Raw genomic sequence first — 26,537 nt, 5'->3', positions numbered from 1 at the left:
GGCACAAACAATATTTAAGTCTATTGAATAACCGGCCTAAATGGCACAAAATCCAACCTAATGTTGTACTAGATAACCTAGTGCTTCTTAGAGATATCAGATGCAGTCCGTTGCAGTGGCCAGTAGGCAGAATCATCAAGATTCATTATGGCGCTGACCAAAAAGCAAGGGTGGTAGACTTAAAGCTGCCTAATGGTAATATTACTAGGAGGGCCATAAACAAAATTAGTGTTTTGCCCATTGAAATGTAAATCTATGAATGTAGATGATAGCTTAGTAATAATATTATATGTATGATACATATATGTCATTCAAACTTAAATGTATGTGTTTATTGTAAGAAACTTACTAATCTGCATATAAAAGAAAATATATATATCTTGTAATGTTTACAAAAATAGTCAAAAGTAGTTATGCTTAAACCTTTAACAAATGTTATTTTGTTATGAATATCTCATAATAGTAATAATTGATCTCTATGTAAAACTTGATCTCAAAAACTTATTTAAGGTAAATGTAACAATAACCAGCCTGGTAAATGCTACTGTAACTAACACTTTATTATTGTTTAAAAGCATTTTTTCACTTAGTTTATTTGTAAATCTGCATCAGCATTATTCCACTTAAATTTAAAAAGAAAAAAACTGTACAAAATGGTCAAACCCTCCCCCGGGATTATGTTTCTGAACGCAACCATGTATACGACCGAATCATTTTATTACTGTATCCATTCGCCGACTCACTCACTCTCTTCTTTCTCAACAACTCCACGGTTAACATCGCTCTGTATTTAATATCCTTTTTTTAGTGAAAATACACAGTTTTCATCGATAAAAAGTGACTTTTAATTATCCACCAACAGTATACATAGCTAAGGCTTACAATGGTAAGCTATGTGGGCCAACTAACATAACATCACGACCGTAAAAATATTGGCCTATGTGAGAAGCGAAACACAGCATCGTTATTTCTGCTCACAGACTTTTTTAAACAAAGTGTGTTTATTCAATGTTTCGGATCGTAACAAGTGGAAATATGTGGTCTCTGCCTACCTATAAGACCACCACCGGGTTGATGATGAAAACGAATACTTGTACCGATATTTTAACTTTATTCATTTGTTACAAACATAATAAAAACCAAATTACAATAAATATTCCTAGACGTCTTCACTATAGCTTGTCCGTACTCGAACTGGCCGCTTGTTACCGCTTACCCGTCTTTTTATAATAATTCAAAATGGCGGGAACCAGTGACAAGTAAGAGTCGATTGATACTCTTTAATAAGCTTGTCATAAATAAAAGTAATAATAGTAAAATATAAGCTATTTATAAATAATGATCCTTAAATACCCGTCCGGAGTATAGGTGTCTTTATATGTATCTATGAATGTATTCAATGTTTAATTATGCACACTTTCTGAAGAAAACACCTATGTGCCTAAGTAGGTCATATTGAAAATAACTTTTATGGAACCGAGTCCTACTTATCAGTAGGTGACCTACATTTTCACCCGAAAGGATTAAAAAACAGCCCTGTATAGCCCACCTTAAAACATTTCTCAGTAAATATGTTAATATTGTTTTTTTTTTCTATTAATTACATTTATAGCTTGTTACATGTCATGTGCCGGTGTTTTGATATTTAGGAAGTGCATACTCGTATGTTGTTGAGCCATGCAATGGTTTTTTATTGGTCTTCTTGTTTCATCCGTCTGCATGATCATGTAGACTTGTAATGACCGTCAGCCTGATTCGAACTTTAAAAACGTCAAAAATTTCCTAAAGATACTTACTATATGGATTGGACATGTTAGTGTCAAAAGTGACGTTTTTTGTTTGAAGAAATTTAGCAAATGTTTGACGTATCATAAAGATCGAATCGGGCCGCATGTGTACACATTTTCTTTAGCTACATTGCTTTACACCTACCTACTCACAAATATTAAAAATAGGGTAGTTTTTAACAGAGGCAGACTTTTTTAATAAAACGGACCTATAATGATTTGGCTTGCAAAAACATTCATAATAAACTTTTTTACATCCTCTGCAATCCGCTTGGTCTGTGTACGCTGACTTCGGTTGTATGTAGCTGCCTGCACGAGAATTTATTATACCCCCTATCTACATGTGCTTATCAGGGAATTTTAAATTGTAAACGAGCTCTTGGCAGTTCAGGTATACGGAGGTTTGAAAGCAATCACGTATGTAGTGACTTAGACAATATTATTAAAAGTCTTTACTCCTAGAAGTAATTATATAGTACAATATGGTACATTGCGTGCTGGGCCTCCGCTAATTGTGACGGACTTTTTGTATATAGGTACCGTTTTTACTCACATTCATGGAATAAAAATTATGAATTAATTATCAATATCAAAAACTCGGCGTGCTATCGAGTTAAAACCAGAAAGGCATATATTACATTATATAATACAATATTAGAAAGGATAATAAATGCGCATCCCCCAAAATGGGATCCTCGACCCACACCAATCCCGGGCTCTAAAAAGCCTCAAGCAGGACAAAGGCTCGCAAAACTATTTAATTTCTTCCGGAGAAATCGGATCCAAACACTCTAATATCTGCGGGTTTTACCAATAACAATTCGGGGACTTTTATCCGACTGTTTTTTGTAAAGAACCCTGCTCAAGGGATGACGTCACTGGCCATTGTGTCCCGTGAGTTGCATTATTCAATTGGCTGTTACGTTATATTGTGGGATCGTGGTATGTGTAGTACAAAGCGTTTACAAGTGATAGCCGCGCCATAAACGCCACTTGTCTCGCAAAGTGGGGGCGGGAGAGGTTTCTGTCGCGCCACTCTGGTTGTGTGTTCATGTTGCTTGTACAGCGTAAACGAGTCGAACGGACAAGCCAACTGCCGTTGTACACGTACTCGCATCTTGACCGCGGCTTGCGCCATATAAGTATTTACATATTTTTTAATAAAAAAACTAACCACACACCCGTCGATGCTTCCGTGCGCTGGACGATTTAGCTACGCTCTGCTCGCTGCAGCAAGGAGGGCATTTAAACTTTGAAATATTTTTATGAAACGGTGATGGATATGATTTATCAGATGACAACAGTGGCAATCAAAAAAGTGAATGTTGATAGAACATACAATATCATCAACCGTTTCAAAGCGAGATTATAAAGTTCAAATCGCTCTAAAGTTGCTTGTGTGCAACATTCTTATGTGGAAGTTTCTGACAACTATGACAGTTTCCAAAAGAAACAATTTGATGGTAAATCTTTCATGTTCAATTGATTTGATAGAAAACCTTGCATTTTACTAAAAAAGTGTTATTTTAAGGCGTTTGCCTCTAGTAAATTGCATTTTTTACGATGACGAAAGTTCCTAAAAATGTCCCATTTTTATGTATAAGTATACATTTTCAAAACTACGACCAAATACGACTATAAATCGAACACATGCAATAAGTCGCCTGCAACACGCTGAGATGAGGCCATTTTGTGACACTATGTTTTCCTTACACATAATTGTTTGTGTGTCTACGAATATATGTAGTTATTTGTTGTACAAGGGGGCAAAGTTTTTGTTTAACCGCTTGTGCTATTGATACCCGAGCAAGCAAAATAATTCAAAATTGAACCACGAGCGTAGCGAGTGGTTCGAGAAGTGGAATCTTGAGCCTCGCAGGGTTTCAAGGCACGAGGGTAAAAAAACTTGCCTCCGAAATAAAATGCATGATTCAAAATCATCAATTAAAATTCAATTCAATCAGCTAGCATAAGGAAACAACTCAAAATTTGCATCTGATAACTTTGCCCCACATGTGGATAAACTTGAACTTTCTTATTATATATAGTTTTTGAACAATCAAGAGGACATTTACCAGTTGTTGTAGTGAAAAAAAAGTAATAATTGTTCGATACGGTGTACAAAAGAAGGGAATGTTCGATCGAAAAGCACTCAAAATGTTCGACTAACCAACGTTAATTTTCTATTTGGAATAGCAAAGCTCTCTCTCTGCTTATTCAATGTTCTATTAACGTTTGCATAATGAGCGTTGTCCTTTTGTCACATGTAACAATGTTAGTTTTAGTGCGACCCACGAGCGATATACTAGCTGGTATTTAACATACGAACGCCTGTACAGTTAGGACCAAAAAAAGTGAAACAAACTTCGCTTCAAAATATGACTATTCTCAACTACGATTCTCTTATAGATGTGTCTCTATAGTTGATGTTTTTTCTGCAAGTTTTACCAACCACCCCGAAAAAGTGGAAAATATTGTGGCTCTTCCATGGAAAACATCGCCATAATTATCTGGTCGATCAAAACAGGCAATACTATTTTCGCGATTTCGGGATTGGTCCCATAGTAAACGTTACTCACAATTTATTCATCTCGCAAAATATGGCTAAGGTTTGAAATGTAGTCGATTAAAAATATCCTGTATGCGGAATAATTTGACTGTGGAAAATAGTAATATGTAGAAAAAAAATAGAACAGATACTTAAAGCGCATTGTTTCATCAGCTACTGTTGGCGTTGACTGTACCGCCGAAAAAGGTTCAAGCGAGATCCCCTAAAGGGAAAATAACAGGGAAATGAAGGAAGGATTCATAAGCGTTCAGAGCGGTGGTTATGCTCGTGTCCTTATAGGTCGTGGATTTGAATTTCGACACGTCGTGGATTTAAATTCCGATAGGTTGTGGATTTGAATTTCGATAGGTTGTGGATTTGAATTCCGATAGGTCGTGGATTTGAATTCCGATAGATCGTGGATTTGAATCCCGATCGGAGTTTTTGGCTTATTTTGTTACATAATTTTATATTTTATAGCACTTCTATGGATAATACAATCAAAGTTAACGACTCTGGTACATATATTCTGTTTTTCTTATTTGAGTCTAAAGTACTGAAAAAAATGTATCCTGCCTGTGAAGACGTTGCGTAAAATTAGCTTTAAATTTGCGAAGTCTTCAGGAAAGACTCCCCATATGTATTTAAAATGAATTTCTTAGTTCCAATCTTTACGATATCTGTTTATTTTTTAATACCTATTATTATTCCTAATAGCTAATTTGGATAATTTTGAGCAATCCAACTAATAATTAACAAATTATATTAAATGTTCAATCCAAATTCGAAATACCGCGCACAAATAATTAACAAGTTAATAACATCTAATTAAATTTAACGAACACAAATTGCCTCGGACGACTTAATAGTGAACAAACATCATATCGCGAGTGTAAAATTGATGCTGTCAACTATGAAATTCCCTTTAAATTGGATGCTATTCGCCTTTGATTCGTCGAGGAAGTTCGGTCATGTAATGACTACTAACTAGCCCGTGCGGTCGGGTGGGCTATTCTGGCTATTCGAGCTGCCACCGATAGCCGAAAGGGCTGTACTCGTAATTCCAATTTGCGGTCGAACCTTACGAGTGCTGTTTTGTAGTAAAGGTCACTAAGGTGCTTTAATTACTGGAAATGTTTCGGTTGCGAGCGGCTCTTAATTTACGATGCGAGTTTGTAACTCTTTTGTTTTATCACGTGTTCGGTAGTTGTGCGTTTAATTGGGTACTTGATACATGTTGAATATGAATGCAAAATTGAAATGGATAGAAAATGAGCCATCCATAAAAAAAAGTGGAATAACATATTGAGATTTTAAAGAAGTCAAGTCCCTATTTTTTTTAAACTTTCAAATGAAAAAAAAATGGTGCAATTTGATTCCTTACATTTTATGACGAATAAATTTTAAGACAACTATGTACATAAACGCAATATTTCAAGGTCAAAATAGCAATTTTCTTGATCTTCCATACATTTAGGACAGACTAATGTAATATGATGTTACATTAGAATAATATTTTGTTAGAGGCGTTTCAGTCGTCGAATGCGAGCGTCAGACTTTAACTCTCATTTCTGACCTTTGTGTTGCTTAAATGCCATGGGTTCCGATTGACTTATTAAAAAAAAAACCGTCAAGTAGCCAATAAAATTATAGTTAGTGTCATATCTAAAAATTGGCTAATTTGTAAAAACCATAAATGATTGTAGCAGGGACCGATTACCGATTTCTTTTTTACAAATAAGCCAAGTATTTGATTGCAATTTTTGTTTTCGTTTTGATAATTCGATGTTTGAATCATTATATTATTATCTTTTAGTACATTTCAAAGAAGTGCACCTCTACATTAATGACTCTGTGAGCTGTAGACCTCGCGAGCTGTAGATCTCGCGCGCAGACCTTAACCTCAATAAATTTCGAAAAATTTCAAAAAACTGAATCGACAAAAAAAAAAACGATTTAATCATAGAACCTGCTCATACAATATCAGTTCAGTTGAGAATTGCGACATGTAGAGGATAGCATCCACACATACGAAATCAATTTTCGCCCAAGCTGAAACGGAGACCTTTTCTAATGCTCAGTCAGTGCTTTCTGTTAAATTTGGTATATTTTAGCATAACATAACTCTTATATGTGGAAGTGAACCAGCATGATAATGATAACATAATAAATCTGTATTAAAGCTAGCGCTAGTGAATGAATGGAAGAGTCAATGAAAATCTTTATTTCAGGCAACTAGTGGCCTATAGATAAATAACTTGATACTAACATACATATCATAAAAATATATTTTTCTCCAATATGCTCGGAAATGTCCACCTTATTGTAGCAAAAATAGTACGGGAAGTTCTTCGTTATGGTCAAACACAAATTAAAAAAAATACAACTATTATTGTCGTGTTTTAGCGGACGGGAAAGTCATTACTGTATTGTTTTTTTACTTTTTTAAAACATGTATCCACAAAGAAAAACGCATACAGCCAATTAATATAGCTGTGGGTCGCGTCTACACGACCCGGTCAGCGTCACAAAATTGAAACTCATCCACGAATTGCCATTTCCCGAATAATGTACTATTAAAACTAAACGCTACCAATCACATTATGGTTGCGATGCATTACGCAACCCCGCAGTGTCAGGGAGCGGAACTGCCGAAACTTGACGAGGAGATCCTCAACGTGTCTTAAGAGGGAATTACACCATGTGATCGTCCATAGAAACAGATAAAACGTTTTAATACTTCTAAATATTTTTCATTCTCCATGATTTTTAGGATTCCGTAGCCAAATGGCAAAAAACGGAACCCTTATAGATTTGTCATGTCCGTCTGTCTGTCCGATTATGTCACCGCCACTTTTTTCCGAAACTATAAGGGCTATACTGTTCAAACTTGGTAAGTAGATGTATTCTATGAACCGCATTAGGATTTTTACACAAAAATAGAAAAAAAAGCAATAAATTTTGGGGGTTCCCCATACTTAGAACTGAAACTCAAAAAATCTTTTTTCATCAAACCCATACGTGTGGGGTATCTATGGATAGGTCTTTAAAAATGATATTGAGGTTACTACTATCATTTTTTTCTAAACTGAATAGTTTGCCCGAGAGACACTTCCAAAGTGGTAAAATGTGTCCCCCCCCCCCCCCCCCGTAACTTCTAAAATAACAGAATGAAAAATCTAATAAAAATATATGATATACATTGCCATGCAAACTTCCACCGAAAATTGGTTTGAACGAGATCGAGTAAGTAGTTTTTTTTTTAAACGTCATAAAATAAAATATTTTTTTTTTTTTCATATAACCCATACGTGTGGGGTATCTATGGATGGGTCTTCAAAAATGATATTTAGGTTCCTAATATCATTTTTTTCTAAACTGAATAGTTTGCGCGAGAGACACTTCCAAAGTGGTAAAATGTGTGTCCAAAGTGGTAAAATGTTGAACGAGATCTAGTAAGTAGATTTTTTTTAATACGTCTTAAATGGTACGGAACCCTTCATGCGCGAGTCCGACTCGCACTTGGCCGCTTTTTTTAGTATGTCATTGCCACAATGAAAAACTAGGTCTTTTTTTTTTTTTCAAAATTACATTTTTTTTTAAAGCGAAACCAATAAACCTAGAATATATTATGTCAAAGCGACCGACATCAAAATTAAAGTGAATTGTTAAGATTTAGTTAGGGGAAAATGTTTTCTCCCAAAATGGAATTTCATAGTAAAAGTATATTTCGCTAGGATCGCAAAGCTATTCTTCCTTCTTAAATATGTACATACATATGTATATGGAGTACATACTCCATCTAGTAAGTACTGTATGATATTTGTATTTAACTAACCAAACCCTTATCATTGTTACAGTGCCGCCTCACCAGCTGATTTTGTACGACAAATCGGGCCGGGACGTGTCGGGCGTCGTCGGACCCTTGGAGGAGGGCAATGAACTCGTCCTGGTCTGCGAAGTACGAGGAGGTAAGTAACCAAGATGTTTGAGAAAATTACAAGAACACCAAGCCACTAAATCGCGTGGCCTATTTATGAATGGATTCAGCCGAAATGTGTACATGCAATTTTGCAGCTTGCTGTAGGTTGTTCTATCTAGACAACTTCTTTGCTGAACCCATAAGAACATGAGTTTTTCAAAACAGATATGTACTCATAAATCTACTAAAAGAATATTATTTAACAGTTAGTTGCCAAATAATCTGATCCTAGGCTTAATTGTTTATGTGTGACATTCCGCGTCCATTTTAATCGTAAAATCCTAGAGATCCAACCGTCAGAAAAGTTATTCAATGAGAATGCTGCACCGCGTATTTGAGTTTTGCTGCGAAAAGTTATAGACAATTCGCTAATCCCATAGTGGAACCGCCGACAGCGAGAGCTCACTCGTATTACGAATTATATTTTCATCTCTCGGCTTATTTTCTCATTTTCTCATTTTTGGGGTATTTCTTTTCTGAAGTTTAGTGTGTATATTTAATACAATCGGAAAATGAAACGAGACGTTCTAGTGCTAGGATATGATTTATAAATTTAGTCTCAAGGGGGGTCCAGTTACGCGGGGGGGGGGGGGGGGGAGTTTCAAGCCGAATCTCATAAAATCTCAGGTAGGGGAGCAAATATCACGTAATTTTTTTCGGGCATACTATAGTGTAAAAATTTGAGAAAATTAGATTAACTGGAAGTGAAAATATGGTACTACGCCCTTATTACACTGGAATAAGATGCCATAGGACATATTTTCGAGTAAGATGTGTACACCTATATTTTTACACTTGACTGTACATAGTAAAATTTGCTCAGTATGACTTTTATATTCACCCCATAAATTATTGCAGGTGACTAAATAAACACCCTGTATAGCTGTGTTGTGCTCACCTTTATATAATTTATTTATATTATTGTGGCATGCCTTCTTTACAGCCTTAGAAGTTTAAACTACTTGAGATAAAAGTTTACTCATTTTGACTAAGATGTAAAAAAAAGTTACAAACATATAGTCTTGCAGTACATCCTGTTACACAGTTGAAAAAAGTTCGTGAGTGAACGTATACACAGTTTTAGATCTAAAAATGAATTTAAGTTACCTTTAAGTTACTTCAGTTACCCTTTTCTGACCTTTGAAGCGTTGTTTCTATTTTAAATAATTAAAGGCACTTAGAACAATAATTTGTCCATAATGTTTCCGTTTCAACGAATTCGTGGAATAAAAAATATAATCTGGTTGTTATATTTAAAGCAGTCTGACTTAATCACGATATGGCGCCGATAGTCTTTTGTTATTAAATTTCATTTAGTAAGTCATTTCTCATTCACAATACGCCACAAATACAAATACACACACAACACAAATGGGGTACAAATATTATGGTGTTTGGTGTATTTTTGTTGTTAATGCATTTTATTTTAGTTATTATGATGGTGAGGGTTCTGTACAATGGTTTATAAACGTTTTATTATATAATAAAACCGGCTAAGTGCGAGTCGGACTCGCACAGGAAGGGTTCCGTACCATTATCTATAAAAACGGTCACCCATCCAAGTACTGACCCCGCCCGACGTTGTTTAACTTCGGTGATTGGATGAGAACGTCGAGATTGGAAAGAAATATTTATTTTATTCTGTTTTTAGTATTTGTTGTTATAGCGGCAACATAAATACATAATCTGTAGAAATTTTAACTGGCTAACTATCACGGCTAACTATTCATGAGATACAGCCTGGTGACAGACGGACGGACGGACAGCGGAGTCTCAGTAATAGTGTCCCGTTTGACCCTTTGGGTACGAAACCCTAAAAACGAATAAAAATCATTTAAAAATGACTGCTTTTATTCTAACCTAAAGTTCGTCTAATATGAGCTGTATTTAGTGTCCAGCTGGAGGATTCAATATATGCTTTGTGGCTTCGTACACCAAGGTACCAACATATACAAATATAAATCATTGAAAGTTACAAACCTTATATATCCGGAAAAAAAATAACAATCACGTGCCACCGCGCACCCATAGAAAAGACAATAAACGCGCGTTTATGTATTTTGTACTACACTTTTGTCTACTGAGGTACTTGCCAACTTTCATTAATTATTTAGATTTTATAGTAAAAAAGTATTATTTTAGATGATACGTAGAAAAAGTATTGTATACAATAGTGATATAATGAAACTTTTCAATCTCGTACCTTACTTAGGCAACTCAGCAAGCTTCGTTGCCTAACCACGGTACTCGACTGAAAAGCTCTCTATTATATCACGATTGTATAAAATAATATTATATCGTTACGTTAGCTTTATGTCGTTGGTAGTCACAATAACTGATCAACGATGATGTACATTGGTTTGTTGGGAAACATGCATCGATCACGTTAAAGCAACGAATGGGAGTAAACGCCTCGACCTCGATTTGGCTGATAAAAATGATGTACCGGCCTCGGTGAGTTTTTTATATAAGCGCAAACCCAAATCATTTGCATAGGCATTAATATCGAGAAATTTAAATTAGGGTGGCGGACATTTTGTATAAAATGTTGATTTATTATTAAACGTGTTTTGTAATTGTAAATTGTTTTGGACTTTTAAATTCGATTGCGTATTTATAGGTAAAATATGTACATTACTCTTAGTATTAACAAAAAAAACCTTAGATAATGACTCCCTTGTAAGGTGTGGTGAAGTGTTCAAATTGAGATTCTATATAAAAAAAATATGCATCACTATATACGGTTTGTTATAATTTATTTCTCATTATGATTAATGAAAAATAGGAACAGTCAAGTCATTTATTATAGGCGTTATTGTAAATGCTATACCTACAACTAGGGGACCACTTCACTCAAGAGGATTATTTAAAGTTGTATTTAAATTTTTTGTGTTAGAATTGGGATTTTTTATATTATTTCTAGTCAGAATGACGAGCTTTTTTCATTATTACCAAGCCAAAAAAACTCCCCAATTTTTTTATTCACTTACGCTACGCTTTCAATACTACTATGACCGTAACAAAACTGACAAAATAAAAATAAAAATGAAATTTTGGGGACACTTTTTTTGTCCTATCATCCGAGTCGAAATAATATTGAAATTTCAAAATCCAAAATACAACTTCACATATTTGTCCTAATAATTGTTAAGATATGTCGCAAGGTATTAGAATTGTCAATGTTCAAAAATGTTATTTGAAACTACTACTTGGTCAAGTAAAAAAAATGGGCCCGATTCGAAGATAAGTCAAAAACTTGCTAAAGATGCAATATGGATCGGATATGTAAAGTAACGTTATTGTTTAAATAAACGTCACTTTTGACACTGATATTCCGATCCGTATATTTTTGACGTAACTTAAAGTTCGAATTGGGCCGAATATTAACGATACGTCATATGAAATCAATGTAGAGGTAGTCTACGATCGTAGACGTGCTACAAAACATCCGAATGAGCTACGAAGTATGCTACGAGGCGAAAGGAATGCTACGCCGCGCTGTTCGGAAGAGAAATACGTGAAATTGCATATCTATTTACGACATCAATTCCAAATACGGTATGCACCTGAGAAATGTGAATATGAATCACTTATGTATGGGAAATGTAGAATATTATTCTAATATTATTTGAAAATAGTTCACGCCGTATCAGAGGCGTATTCAGAAATATAAAATATTATTATAATTAGCCAAATTAATTATTTTATTGGGGTTTTTTTAATTAACTAAGAAAATATAATATTGATTTATATACCAAGATACTTAATCTAGAATCAACGTTAAATTCGCTTTGGACGCGAGTACCTAACATAAAAAACAAAAACAAATAACAAACCTATACGAGCACACATGCCACTATGATATTAAGACAGCTGTTCTCAAACCGAACCTAAAACCACAACACGCTCATATTATATCATAATTTAATTAAACTAAGCACCTAAAGCTACGGACAGAATTTCAACGTACTCGAATTTCCAAGCATATTGCAGCCATTTCGATGTCGTATCCTTGAAAGCGGAGTTCGTACTTTAATTTTTAATACCGGTGCCAAAGAAGTTTGCGGAGTTTCCGTCTCATAATAAATCATTTGCAAAAGAACATCTGGGCCAAATTACGCGGTACTAGGCCCAGAGGGTTTGGGGATATTATAAACTTTGCTGCTTTTGTATGGCATCTCTATGCGACTGATTGACTATTTTGTTTTTACGGCCGATTTTTAATTTTGTTTTTACTGGGTATATACAGGCTATACGTTGATAAGACATTTTTTTATTCTCGTTGATTGTACTCGTAATGGTGGAATTAAAATTTCGTTTACCAAACTATAATTGCGTACTTTTCATGCATAGGCTTCCACTCAACTATAAGGTTAAATTTTAATACTAATAAAAAAAAAATACTATTCATATGCCGCCGCGCTCCTATACAAAATACCAAACGGGCGCGGGGCGCGGTGTGCGGGGCGGGAGTCGCGCGTTTATGTTTATATTTTTTACTATTGAGATACCAATTTTTATTAATTATTTAGGTTTATTGTAAAAAAAGTATTATCTTTGATGGCTCGTAGAAAAAGATATTATAGGATAATTTTTCTTACTTACACATGTTTAAAATTTAAAGTACAATCATATAAATGAAGCAAAAATTTGATACACATTAAAAAAATATCAACGTAGTTTCGGGCCACTTTACATGAATTTAATTTGGCTCAAGTTCATGTACCTTTTTTTTAAACTTTATACTCATACGATACTCGATTTACCGAAAAATTACATCTGCGACCCAAAAGTGTTCCGTGTACCTTGTTTGGTACGGAACACTAAAAATGATGTAAATATAAAGTTGAATTGAGGTGCAAAGTTTGAGTACCCGTTTAAGAGACTTTTATTTGTTGTTGTTCTTGAGAGTTTCAAGGATAACTGCCGCTACACAATTGAGCGTTCTTATACGCGAACCAGGGAATATACAGGGCGGAAGAAGTATCAATGGTTAAAATTTAATTAAAAGTTTCATAAATAATGGTAGGTCCATAAAGATACCTTTTACGCTTAAGTAAAATTAAAGATGAAAGACAGATGCAGACAACAGTCGGTCTTATCGCCCATAATAAAAAAAAGTTCCCACCAATTTAAATACCTATTATGGATGAAAATCGCGAACTGAGTCATGTATCGACCATATCATTGCACGAAGACGCGCGCCTTAACTCGTATTGGCATATTATTATAGGTTAGATTTGAAAAAAATGCGCGTCATTGTTGATGACACGAACTATGAAATTTAGTATTTATATATAGTATTAAAAACGTTTAAAACAACAATCTGTATAAATGCTTTAGACGCGAAGATAATAAACATGATATTCATAGTCTTAATGATATAATGGGTTACTATTAGGTTGATGTCATATAATTTTTTCAAGATTGTTTTTATATATTTGATGTACGAGTACATTAATGATTGCATTTTTTATCGCGTCACTATACCTGTCACTTTCGCACTTACCTACATATTTGATAGAAAGTTGACAGGCATGATGATAGGCGATAAAAATGACCGTGTTACCCCCGCTGATGTCAAAATGACCAGTGACCAGACAAACATGAATAATTTGGGGTACCATTGAGATAACTGCTTTAGAGCACTAAAATAGTATTTAGGTCAAATAATTAATTTTTTAATAGTTCCGTCCGTTACCCTGAATTAAGCTTAGCAGCGGGTGAGGAATAAGATAATAATAACAGTAAGTGTTTACAGAAAAACATGTGTATAAGTATAAAGTTTAACACAATGTGGTTCCGACTAACCTGACAAATTTAATACATTTCGGTACCTAATGAAATTAATTTAAATAATGCCATATTTAAGCAGAAAAAGCTTACTAGACTTAAATCGACCGGGATATAAACGTGATTATCTTTTATATTGTTTTTGAGCTCCCGATGTTTAGACGAATCACGGTTATATCCCGGTCGACAAAGTCTAGTAAAACTAACCGTGAATCATTAAAAACAGAAAAAGCTTAGTTTAAGTGCTGAGTATGTATGAAATTAAAAATCTCTAGGCGAATACATAGTCACTAATGAGTAGGATGTCATACACTATTCGCTATCACTGTGATTACTTTTATCTTAATGCGATCTAAGGCGCTGTTTATAGTAATCCAACGAACTAATTGGATTTTTTAATCGCATATTGTCATAATGAAAATTCATAATATAATTCCGATTTTAATATAACATTTTTACTAGTAATACCATCAGAATGACCTGTTAAAGTTGGTCAGGATAAAGTAGTCGTAGTAAAACACTTTCTTGTACAAAAATGAAAACAAAACGGGAAAAAAATCACTCATCACTAATGGTGAACAACTTATCCCTTTAAGAATATCCACTCGTTCAGAAATTATGGACCTCTAAAACACCAAGAGTGGCGTGATTTACTCAAAACGATTTAATGAATTTAGAGGTTGAAAGGCCAACTAACACCAAAATACCTGTAAAATATTACGCAAATAGATTTCGAAGCTTAATAATTTATCGATACTCATCACAACAAACTTGTATGTATATCATCGCAAATCATGACAGTATCAGTCAAGGAATAAGCATAAGTTCTCTCCCAAGTGAGAGATGAGAAATTAAAGCGATTACTTTGATATATCGCCCTTAAAGTTACCGATAAGTCACGCTGTGAGAGATCGGAGCCAAATGGCACCCGGTGTAAAGTTATCCATTGCCTCGAGCGAGATACGGGGGCGGGAAACGAGGGTACATCTCGATTCTGACGCAAAATTAGACGCACGATTGCGTTCTACCATTAAACAGGTCATCATTATCTTTGAAACAGATAATCAGATATGTACAAAAACTAAATACATCGAATTTCCAAACATTAAAAAGGGCTCGCTCAATCCCGAACGAGGCAAATTGAAAATTTCTTCAATCGAAATATCACATTATATCCTTGACTGGTTTCGTCTTTTTCGATTTCATTCGCCAAATTATGTCGTAGCTGTATAAATTATACAAAATCGTTTCCGTCCTCGCGTCATTAAAATAAAACTGGAGCGAATTTCGTTCGTGGTTCCACAGCGGTAGAATAACGACATCATCTAAAGGAAGTAATTTTCAAGTTGTATGAGTACGGCGAATTTTCGCTAAGTTTACGTATTTACGTATAGCATGACACGAAGTCGAGAAAATCTTCACGTATAAACAGTTGCTAATCCACGAAGCGCTTAATGTTTCGGGCTGGAATTATGCATAGCCTTAGGGATTAGTAGCTTGTCATCCCTCGCCGCGCTGTGGTCGACTTTGCTAAATAATTTTAGGTCGGTTGTTCAACCGTGTTCTTGCAAATCGGGGAATGTGGTTGGAACTAAAAGCAAGTATTCTATATATAACAAGTTAAGAATACAGGGTGACAGAAAAATATGGAAAGAAGGAATAATTTTCTCAAGTATATTTTATTAAAGTATCATAGTATACATATACTTAAGTACATCCAAAAAAATTGTCATCGTATTTTTATGCCAACCTATAATACCAAGTCCGGACGGGATGATCGTATGAACTTTCCGTTCATACTCGTGTATGTCTTCGTTTCACTTTTAATTTTCACCTACTTTAAAAAAAATAAGTGCCTCGTTAAAACGGTAGGTATACTTATCAAGTCTTACTGTTCCCCACTAAGGCTTTCAAGCAACAATGAACTCATCTAAACTAGTAGTTCTCTGAGCTAAAGACCTCGCGATAAGATTCATCATAAGCTTGAAAAATTAAAAAAAAATCAGAATTCTTTCTTCGTTGAGTCATTATCACAGCGTAGTAGACCTTAATAGCACTTAAGTTTTTATGCCAATTTCCACCATATTGAATATTTTCAAAAAAAAACTACTGAACTAACAAAATTTCACGAAAATCGGTTGAGAATTGCGACCTGTAGAGGAGAACATCCGGACATACGAAAGCAAATTGCCCGAGTCAAACCGGACACCTTTCATTTACGTATTTACGTAAGTTGTTTACGGTATGTTTTCAGCAATGTTAAAACATCTTTAGTTTCATCGCATCGCATATGTTCTGTCCCTTATGGATAGACGCGTACGTATGTAATATGTATATTCTATAGTACTTGCTTTTAGGGTTAGAATAAGATGTGTCCAGTCTTGCTTCAATCCAAAATATGTACCTATCCATAGAGAAATAAGTATTTTAAATACTTAACACAAGTATCTTAAATACTTACAAAGAGGCACCAGCACAGCAATTGTAAACCTAATCATAGTTACTGAATAAAAGTATTTTTTTTATTTTATTAATAAGATGTGTCCAGTCTTGCTTCAATCCAAAATATGTACCTATCCATAGAGAAAAAAGCACTCACTCCATACATCAGTTTTCTTACCAAAACGCTTTTTGTTCTCGACATCTCGCGTCAAGTGGATTTATCAGTACCGCTACTTGTCACTAGATGTCACAAGTGTCGCTAGTGCTCGCGACTGATGAAAAGTGTATTGCTCAATAATTTACAACTAATGTTACAAACAGAAGGAGTTGAAAAATAGAGTTCCGGTTAATCTAGTTAAAATATCAGCTGAAAATTGTTGAGCATTAGTCTTTTCGTTCGTCGCGACATCTATTGTCAAGTAACAGTACTGGTAAATCCACTACTTGACGCTAGATCTCGACTACGAAAATATAAAGCATTTTGGTAAGAAAACTGATGTATGGAGTGAGCACTTCATGCTTACTTAATTATTTATTTAAACTTCATTTCACAAAATCCCAAAAATTATGTACAAATGGCGGACTTAATGCCTACTTACTTACCTTATGCTTACTTATTTTTCTATAACCTAACTAACGGCCTGATTCGAAGAATGAGATACGATAACGATAAGTTCTAGTTTAGATAAGTTCTCATTTAGATATAGTTTATATGTCGTATAATTGACAGAAGCAGCTCGATTCGGACAACCAATGTCACTTTTACGTTAAAAATATCGTAGATAGATCTTATTGGGATCCCAGCGGAATCCAAATTAACGTCAATTTTGACATGTCGTTTAGTTATCGATCTTTTAAAGATCTTTCCAAGATCTTAAACGTAATCTTCTTCGAATCGGGCCGTAAGTAACTATTGTGGTTCAGCAGTCCAAAAAGTATATTAGCTCTATTACGAGCATTGCAACGTTGTATTCAAAGTAAACATTTTTTTACTCCTCCATTCAAGTTAAATTATTTTATGGAATGTTGTTTTTGATAGAGCGAAGCGGAATTGGAGTCGTAGATTGAATAACTACGGAGAACCGCAGTTTATTGTGCACCGTTAAAAAAGCTATGAGTAAACTACAAGTACTATGTACAGGCTTATTCGTTTTGATGGACGTGCAAATATTTATTTAGTTTCGCCGTGCGCTAGGAAAACATTTTCAGTTAGGCTGGTAATATCTCAATGTTTTCTTTTGTTTATTTAATAGGTAATTTTACAGAAGATTCAATTTCGTCATAGTATAATGGCATGCGTGAGTCGTTATGTACCAAGTTGGTTATATCTTAGATTTTTTTTTATTACGAAAAGGTAAGCATTTGACCCCAATCTCACCTGATGGAAAGTGCCGATGCAGTCTAGGATGGAACACGCTTACCTAAAAGATGTCTATTCACTCTCGATTTAAAAAGATCCAGGTTATAGTGGACTGGGAATAGATTTGCAGGAAGTGAATTCCACTCTTTAGCCATTCGCATGATAAAGCTGGATGCGTAGCGTTTAGTGCGAATCAGTGGTAAAGTAACGACGTTAGGGTGAAACGCAAGTCCGCGTCTAGTCCCACGGTGGCAGAACGGAGATGGGGGGATAAGATTATGTAATCCCATCGCACACTCCTCGAAATGTATCCTGACAATATATGTATTTTTTTTTAGAATGCACGAAATAAGCGGCTCGGTACTCGGAAAATCCTGCATATCTGGACGCACCCTAACAATAACTCTACTTTAATAATATCCATGAGTGTTCTCACTTGGCTGTTCCAATGTCCGTACTTAAGTACTTCACTTTACTAACAACGTTACCTTACACAGTTTACGGAACTATTACACTATACTTCAATATACACTTTCACCTTTCTGTTTGGTTAGTGAATTGTCCTTGAATACGTTTCTATTCCATCGTTTTTGGAATAAACTTCATTAACTAGTTTACATTTTAAAAAGAGACATCTAGCGAGCAATTTCCCGTATGTATATGTACCTATAGCGAGCTGCAAGAGTGCATATCCACTTTATGAATGAATTCCATATCAGTATGCACTTTTGCAGATGTGTGTATAATAAATAATAATATTGGTATGTTAGTTAGTTATTATTAAATGAGAGCAGCGTATGACGAATGGGGTCGTCGTGGAGATCTTCGACATAAAGAAAACGTATTATTATTTCAAAAAAATGTATTTATTATGGGACAATCTTACACAAATCGACCTAAGACCCAATTCGACCTTGAAGATACGTCTAAAATTTGCGAAAGATACGATATGGATCGGATATGTCAGTGTCAACAGTGACGTTTCTTCAAACAAAAACGTCACTTTGGACACTGACATATCCGATCAATAAATTTAATATCGTATTTGTGATGATCACACAAATAAATGCCCTTGCCAGGATTTGAACCCGGGACTTCTTACTTCGTAGGCAGGGTTACAACCGACTAGACTAGGAGGCCGTGTCTTAATACTAAAACAAACTAAGCTCAATTCTAAAAACAAATTCAGCAACGTTTTTTTTTCGAATTTTTAATTTACTCCTTCGTTCAACAACAACCGTGTAGATTTACCAGCCTTCTTCAAACATGTTACTTTGTCAAGTAAGCCCACAGTCTGGCATGTACGCTTTACGTATTGACCTGGGCTAGATAAAAACAACAAGTTACACCTTAGGTCATAGACTATCTTCCTATAGACAGTCCACAGACTGGGCGTCGAAGAATTTTCACGAACCCGAACATTTGTTTTTTTTCTTTTATTTGGGGCATCAACATAAATGAAAACAGGAAAAATATGTTAAGCTTAAAGGTAAAATGCATAAAGCCAATAAAAGCATTAAATACCGTACTAGGTGTATTAAGTATATATATTGATTAAAACCAACACGATTTTCATTCATAATTTTATTAAATTTATTAAGTCACGTATTTTAAGTCGAAAACGCTCGACATGTTTCACTCAGTACCAAGGAGTGTCGTCAGGAGCTTGCGTTGACGGATCAGCGTAGACTGCGGGCCGCAGCCCTCCGCGTAGTTCCCTCCAGTTTTAACATATTTAATATGTCTGTGTCGCGTGGAAGTTTTGTTATTAAAACCATACTAGATGGAAGTAAAGATTAAGATAAACAAAAATAAGTCTAAAACAGTTCAAAAGTATCATTTTATCAGCAAAAATAAATAAATCTAAACATACTCATACTCATTTATTCATAAAGTCAATTTACATGTCAAAATAAAATTACTACTAAATTAAAGTTAAAACGGACTTAAAATTACAATAAAAATTAAAACAAAGCCTATTTATAATACGTAGTTACATAGTAGGATATATTTACAGATCTAATCCAAACATGAACGCGTCCATCTAGATTCTAGTAACTAAGTGATCTGCGTCCCTCACGGACTAGCAATTTTCTCCATTATTATAGGCCGTGTAAGCAGAAGGCAAAAGTTGGAGTTGAAACTTGCTCGGGCCCAGCCCAGAACTGTTCCGAACTTATTAGGAAAGTTAATAAAAGAACTAAGGTTCTGTTTACATACAATGTTCTAGTTTCAAAGTCGAGCGTCTTCCGAATGATTTTGCTGGAGTTTTTTGTTCGTCAATTTCCTATTAAGGGATTTTGTATACATAAAAATTACGTAAACTTTGGTGATATTCTAGGATAGACGCCTAATCGCAAAAAAAAGCATAACATGATTATTTGATTAACATGTTATTAACGATTAACCAAAAAAAATTATATATATTATCCTAGTAATAAAAACTCCTCAACGTAACTTACTTTACTCGTTCTTCCGTAAATTCGTATTGTTAATGTTACTTTTCAGTATAATTAAAAAGCGTTTTCTGGACGTAATAAAGAAAAACTAGACTTACACATTTTTCTTTTTTTATATGTAAATACAATTGATCCCACATAATATCCTTACTAAAAATAATAGGGCAATATCGAGAACTGAGATGTCTGCCCCATACAGTTTAACGCCCGTGTCTGGAATGTATTTAATGGTTACAAAATTTAGACCGCTTCGCTCTTTTAAACGGTCCATAAAATTATATAGCCCAACGTTGGCGGAATTCTTTAAGATAAATTGCTACAAATTTTATTGACACGATATCAAGCAGTTTGCAAGATTATTAAATTCCTCGATTATGCCAATATTGAATTCATCAGCCTCGGAAAGGGATCAACTCAATTCAATTGGTTAGTTACTAGACGGTAACAATCTAACTTGATATGAAGTTCACGATGTCTGGCCTGTTATCCATCAGTTTAATTATAATTATTTTATTTATAATTTGATGTAGGTATGTTTCATATAAGTTTACGTTTCTTACATTTGAAGAGTTAACATCAACTTTTATGTCACTTTACAGGCGTATTCGAACGTATACTGACATCCAAATGATGTCATAAGGTTGTCCACTTGTCCGTACATAAATTGGCACGAGCGAGACGCACGATAACTAAATCTCATCATTCAGATACCATTTCGATGTCAATCTACGTTCGAATCGGTCTGTGACTTTTTACAAAATAGGTTGCCCATACCAACTTTCAAACCCTCTCGAGGAAATGAGTATCTTTATTAATTGAAGCATATATTTAATCTCTATTGTTTCCCATAAAGGTTTAAATAATAATGTATTGTTTTTCCGCATTTTTGTTAGTCATAATTTGGTTTTTCTCAGAAACGCGTTTTTCAGGACGATGGCTACATAAAACAAACCTAACCTAACATATGTATAGGATAACCTTACGAAAATCCTGATAAGTTAACGGTTTCAGAATTTTGACTAATCATTACATTCATTAATTATGTCAATGTCAAACGAATGGATCCGATTTAATAACTGATATCTTAGATTCTTCGAGCAACACCGGCTTCCAACGTGTCTCAAGCGATATCTTACCGTACAAATCATACTACGCAGTTCACACTCACTACATAGTTACATACACATTCCAATCTGTAATGACGATACAAATACATAGAAAATGGCATACGTCAAAGACAAATTTTGCACACCTTCATCTGTTTTTGCGTATGGACGAGTCACAACACGCACCGCGCTATGCCCAGTTGGGCCTGTGCTTCGGCAGAGGGGGAATAGTGCGAATGCAGACTCCCGTCCCGGTGTTGCTCGAATCTTAGATTAGAATCGATTGTTGAATACACTTTAAATGAAGGGAAGTATCGACACAGAAAGTCATCTTTAAAATAATACGGAAAGAATAAGATTTCAAAAAGTTATTTTTAAAAATAAGCAACATATGGCTGGTATCTATATAGATACCTACTCCCTGGTTTAAAGCAACCGGTCATAAAAATGGCATTATTATTCAAGTGCTATTTTATTTACATACGATGCTTGGTGTCTGGCGATAAGCGTCGAGCTCAGTTTAGAGGTCGTTTATAATACGAGAATTATAACCGTGTGTCACAAACGCAAGCAAAAGACGAACATGGGATGGAGACGATAAAGAAGAAGTTTATCTGGAGGGATATTCTAAGAGGCATATTTTTAAAGTAAGTAAAAAATATTCGCCGCTTCGAACAAGACTCGAAATTGCGACCTTTTGGAACATCGGTTCAATTGCTCCTATCCAACTGAGCTACTAAAGTTTACTAGAAATGTGCGATTTTTTCCATTCCTTGTAATATAGCTTTGCGTATCTGCTTCCAATAAACATTACAGATATGGTACTGTTTGGCCCTATGGTTGACTGTTAGAGAATGCCATTTGTACATTGTTGTATTGTATATTGTTGTATATATTATATTTAGCGCAATAAAGTTTAACCCCTTATTCATAAACGTGTACTAAAGTTACGATGCCGCTAATAATCATTTGACCCTTTCCATCATATCTATACGTCGGAAAGGGACAAACGATTATTAGCGGCATCGTAACTTTAGTACACGTTTACGAATAAGGGGGTTAATAAATAAATCAATATGATGGTTGCTCTTGTCTATGTGACAGCGTGATAAAACGGTGTCCGTCACTTTCAATCCTGCGGTATTAAAAAGTGACGGTTATTTTATCACGTCATGAAAAAAGCCATCCATAATACGCCTGCTGACCCTGAACACAAATACATTTAGATAGTTTCAATGCACTGTGGGTCTAAGATGGTCGGCTTTTTATCATTTGTCACCATACCTGTCACGTTCTAACAAGTATGTAAGAGCGAAAGTGACGGGCATAGTGACAAGTGATAAAAATGGAACCATGATACCGCCGCTGAATATCGATTTGGCGCCAGTCAATGTTTTTCCATTTTGTTGCATTTTTCAAACTGCCGGTTTTAGTTAATTTCTAGACATTTTAATAAATACGAACAATGAAATACTACTAAATTTGAACTTATAGGTACATTTAAACGTTTCTCGATATGAGTTTCGCTTCTGTTATTGTTTTTGTTGGTCATAATCTTTGATTACTGTCAAATCGTTGTTGCTCCCGCGATAACGTTGTATGGTGATTAAATTCTTTGTTTCTGCTCATTAATTTTGTTTTTCTTTAGTAGTGCACAATAAAGAATTTTATTATTATTCTCTTTATTCATTTAATGTCTTAGATTAGGATTTTTTATAATATGGATATAAAAGTAAAATATAAAAACACTTACAAAACAATACAAAAAATATAAACACATTATAAAAAAACCTAACCTAGGGTGCCGCCAGCAGCGGGGCAAGGCCCAAGCTGCCGGTGGTCAGGGCCGCAGAGAGAGGAACCGCCGCACTATCCGCGCCGTGCTCAAGATCACCGCCTTCTGCATCTGACCCTTGATCCAACCACCTAGCGAGAGTCTCTCAAGGTGTTGTTCGAGACTCTTCGCTATGAGACCGTTCGCTGAAACGACTATCGGGACAATGATCGTCGAATCAACATCCCACATGGCGGTTATCTCGTGAGCCAAGTCTAGGTACTTACTGGATTTGTCCTTCTCGGCTTTCACGAGATTCTCGTCATGGGGGATGGTGATGTCGACGAGCACGGCCCGGCGTTGCGATCGATCTATTATCACGATGTCAGGCTTATTGGCTACAATAGTCCTGTCAGTGATAATAGATCGATCCCAATAGAGCGTGGCACGACCATTATTAATATTATTATTATTATTATGTGAGTGGTTAATTTAAAAATACTGAACTGACATATCCAGATCAAAATTGCTTTCATAGTACTAGCCTTGCAAGAATTCGCTTGGCAGAGTAATTACAATTCATAAATATATACGTGTATTCGTGTATTGGCACGTGTGTTCGTGTATTACGCTCAACTTTCACACCTCGCCACGGTACACAAAGGTGACACAGTTAAACAACTCATTGCGCTCAACTTTAGCAAAGAACACTTGAAACTTTCCGCTCCTGAAAAAGCGCAAAATTTCTTAATTAACGTCAACAAACACAAGCTAAAATTATCGTGTAGACTACGCCTTAAGTGGCGGGCAGAAATGGTACACAAAAGTTACCGAAGAACGAGAAACTAAGTTATAATAACTGACGTCGAATGATCAATATGGTTGGAGGCAAAGTCGGTTGCGAGTTAAGTATAACGTGCGACACGTTAGGCAGTTCGATCAATCAATTTACGCCTGTGCTGCTTTCTAATAAAGTTCTCGTGAATTGTAATTAGTCACTCCTTAGCATGAAGTGTCGTGTCGTCGTCTACAAAGTAGAATACAAAGGTGTGTTACAAATTAGTGGATATAAGTGTGCTACAGGTTCAGAGTCACACCAAAGATAATTTTAAATAGAGGTGAATTGTCAAAGACAACTTTGTAGCCACAGTAAATTTACTGCCATCTTTCGAAACATGATTAAAACTTTTAGAACGCCATTTAACTTTGATCCTTATTCTTTCACTGAGATGTGTAAAATGTGTTAAATATTAAAAAGTGGCGCCATCTTACCGGGCATAACCCAAAGGCTGTGGTGCCATCGCTCGAAACGATGCCGCCATACCTTTGGCCTTTGATCTATTAGATGGCGCCACTTTAAGATATTTAAAAAATTAAACACATATCAGTATATATTGTTTATTTTTCTTGTATCTTTTTACTGAGGTGTGACAATAAAGAGTATTCTATCTATCTATCAGTGAAAGAATATAGATCAAAGTCAAATGGCGTTCTAAAAGTTGTATTTATGGCTACAAAGTTTTCCTTGACAATCCACCACTATTTCAAATTCTTTTTGGTATTAGGGCTCCCATTGTACCCTTCGCATATGGAACAATAAAAAGACCAAGTGCGGGTAGTTTCAAAACTCGCGAGGCTAGATGTTTATATCAAGTTCAGCTAGTCTCTCCACGAGGCAATTTAGCTGATAAAATATTTTAGATAGGTAATTTTTAAAGCTATTTACGCAATACAGTCTCTCTTTATCTTATAATAAAAATAAATTGGTTTGCCTATTTTAAAACAAGTGAACGAACCATTTAGAAAATGCCATATACATGTTAGATTTTTTTTTGGATACCTACTTAATGTACTACTCAAAATCCCGAGCTCTTTCCATCCCAATAGACAATAAAAGTCCCAATACATTTTTCTATATTTCTATGTTACCGGCATACAAAGTAAATGAAATAGAACACCAAACAATATAAGAAAAAAAACTTTGGTAGTCTGAGTAGGAATTACATACTTACCACAAAACACAATTACAACAAAAAAAAATGAAACGTGGCATTTTTTAAAGAATTACATAAACATGAAGTGTTTTAATTTAATAGGTTTATGATGGAATTATAGGCTACTAAATGATAATTTATTTATGTTTATAAAATATTATTTTCGCTTTTCTTTATAATATTTCGGAAGCCTTCTGGATACTTTTTATGAACAAGTTTAAGAACAAGAACTTTCAAGATTGAAAATCGTGATAGACCTTCTGTACGTACATTTTGCGGTGCCACGACCACGATAACGTAATTATGGCACAGCCGCGCCCTAAGGTGTTATTCCGATCGATTCCAAAACGCAAGTAAGTCGCACGATCAATATAAAGTACGATATTCTCTAGCGCATAGACGTTACTCTGTCTATGGTGACCTCCTTATACATTAAATTAGCACAACTTTGTTAAATTGTATCCCTTTCTAACAAATACAAATGTCACTATGACAAATAATGATAAACAATTATCAACTGCCTTTTAGACAGACGTTCGTGAACACCATATGTATTTTTTGGGAAACTATTACGTTATGTATGTCGCCATCCATTTTTAGTTATCATTCATCATCATCTGAGGCTTTACAGCCGCGGGTGGACCTCAGCCTGGTCAAGCAAATCTCTCCAGTCCCATCTAATCGTGGCTGTCCTTCTCCAAATTGTCACACCTAAGGTCCTGGTATCCTGATACGCCGTCCAACCATCTCAGCTTGGGCCTTCCTTTACCTCTCTGGCTCTCTGCTCTACCTTCAAGAAGTATCCAAACGGTACTCTGGCCTCGTTCATTTGGAACAGGTGCCCTCACCATCGCAGGATCTTTATGGTCTTAATGACGTGAAGGTTGTATGGTTATAAAGCGTTCGCGATCTCTCATCTTCCATCACAGCACAGTTACGAAAATTTACGCTTAAATACTCACAAGGAATTCTCATGTTTTTTTCATTCATTGTCAGCCTTAACAAGGTTTTGTCCACAAGAAGTTTTATGCCGCAGTTGCGAATTAATTTTCTTAAATTGGTGAACATTCACTAAGAATGTGGGATCCTGGTTGGGCCAGAAAACTATAAATACTTCAGATAAAACAAAATAGGTAGGTTTATTTTGTATTATCAGTACCCCTAGTGTAAATAAATTCGATTTTGAAACGTGACGTACGCGTTTGCGTTTAGTCTCATTTTGTATTGGATTTAGAAAGAGCGCGCCAAGCGGGACGTTTTGGAACCTCAAAATCCTATACAAAATGAAACTT

The 26,537-nt window shown here is 35.2% G+C and overlaps 1 protein-coding gene across 2 annotated transcripts in view; it reads left to right on the top strand.

Moving 5' to 3' along the window:
* The window catches only part of LOC133528226 (hemicentin-1-like), a 189,280-nt gene that overhangs the window by 79,098 nt on the left and 83,645 nt on the right, over window positions 1-26,537 (top strand). For both annotated transcript variants that reach the window (XM_061865505.1, XM_061865504.1), the window contains exon 5: window positions 8,196-8,306. In XM_061865505.1, coding sequence (XP_061721489.1) covers window positions 8,196-8,306 — 111 coding nt within the window. The remainder of the gene's footprint in view (window positions 1-8,195; window positions 8,307-26,537) is intronic.

The sequence above is a fragment of the Cydia pomonella genome, chromosome 19, assembly GCF_033807575.1.
Source record: "Cydia pomonella isolate Wapato2018A chromosome 19, ilCydPomo1, whole genome shotgun sequence".
Lineage (NCBI taxonomy): Eukaryota > Metazoa > Arthropoda > Insecta > Lepidoptera > Tortricidae > Cydia > Cydia pomonella.
The sequence above is the reverse complement of the archived record's forward strand: the minus strand, read 5'-3'. Positions and strand labels throughout refer to the sequence as shown.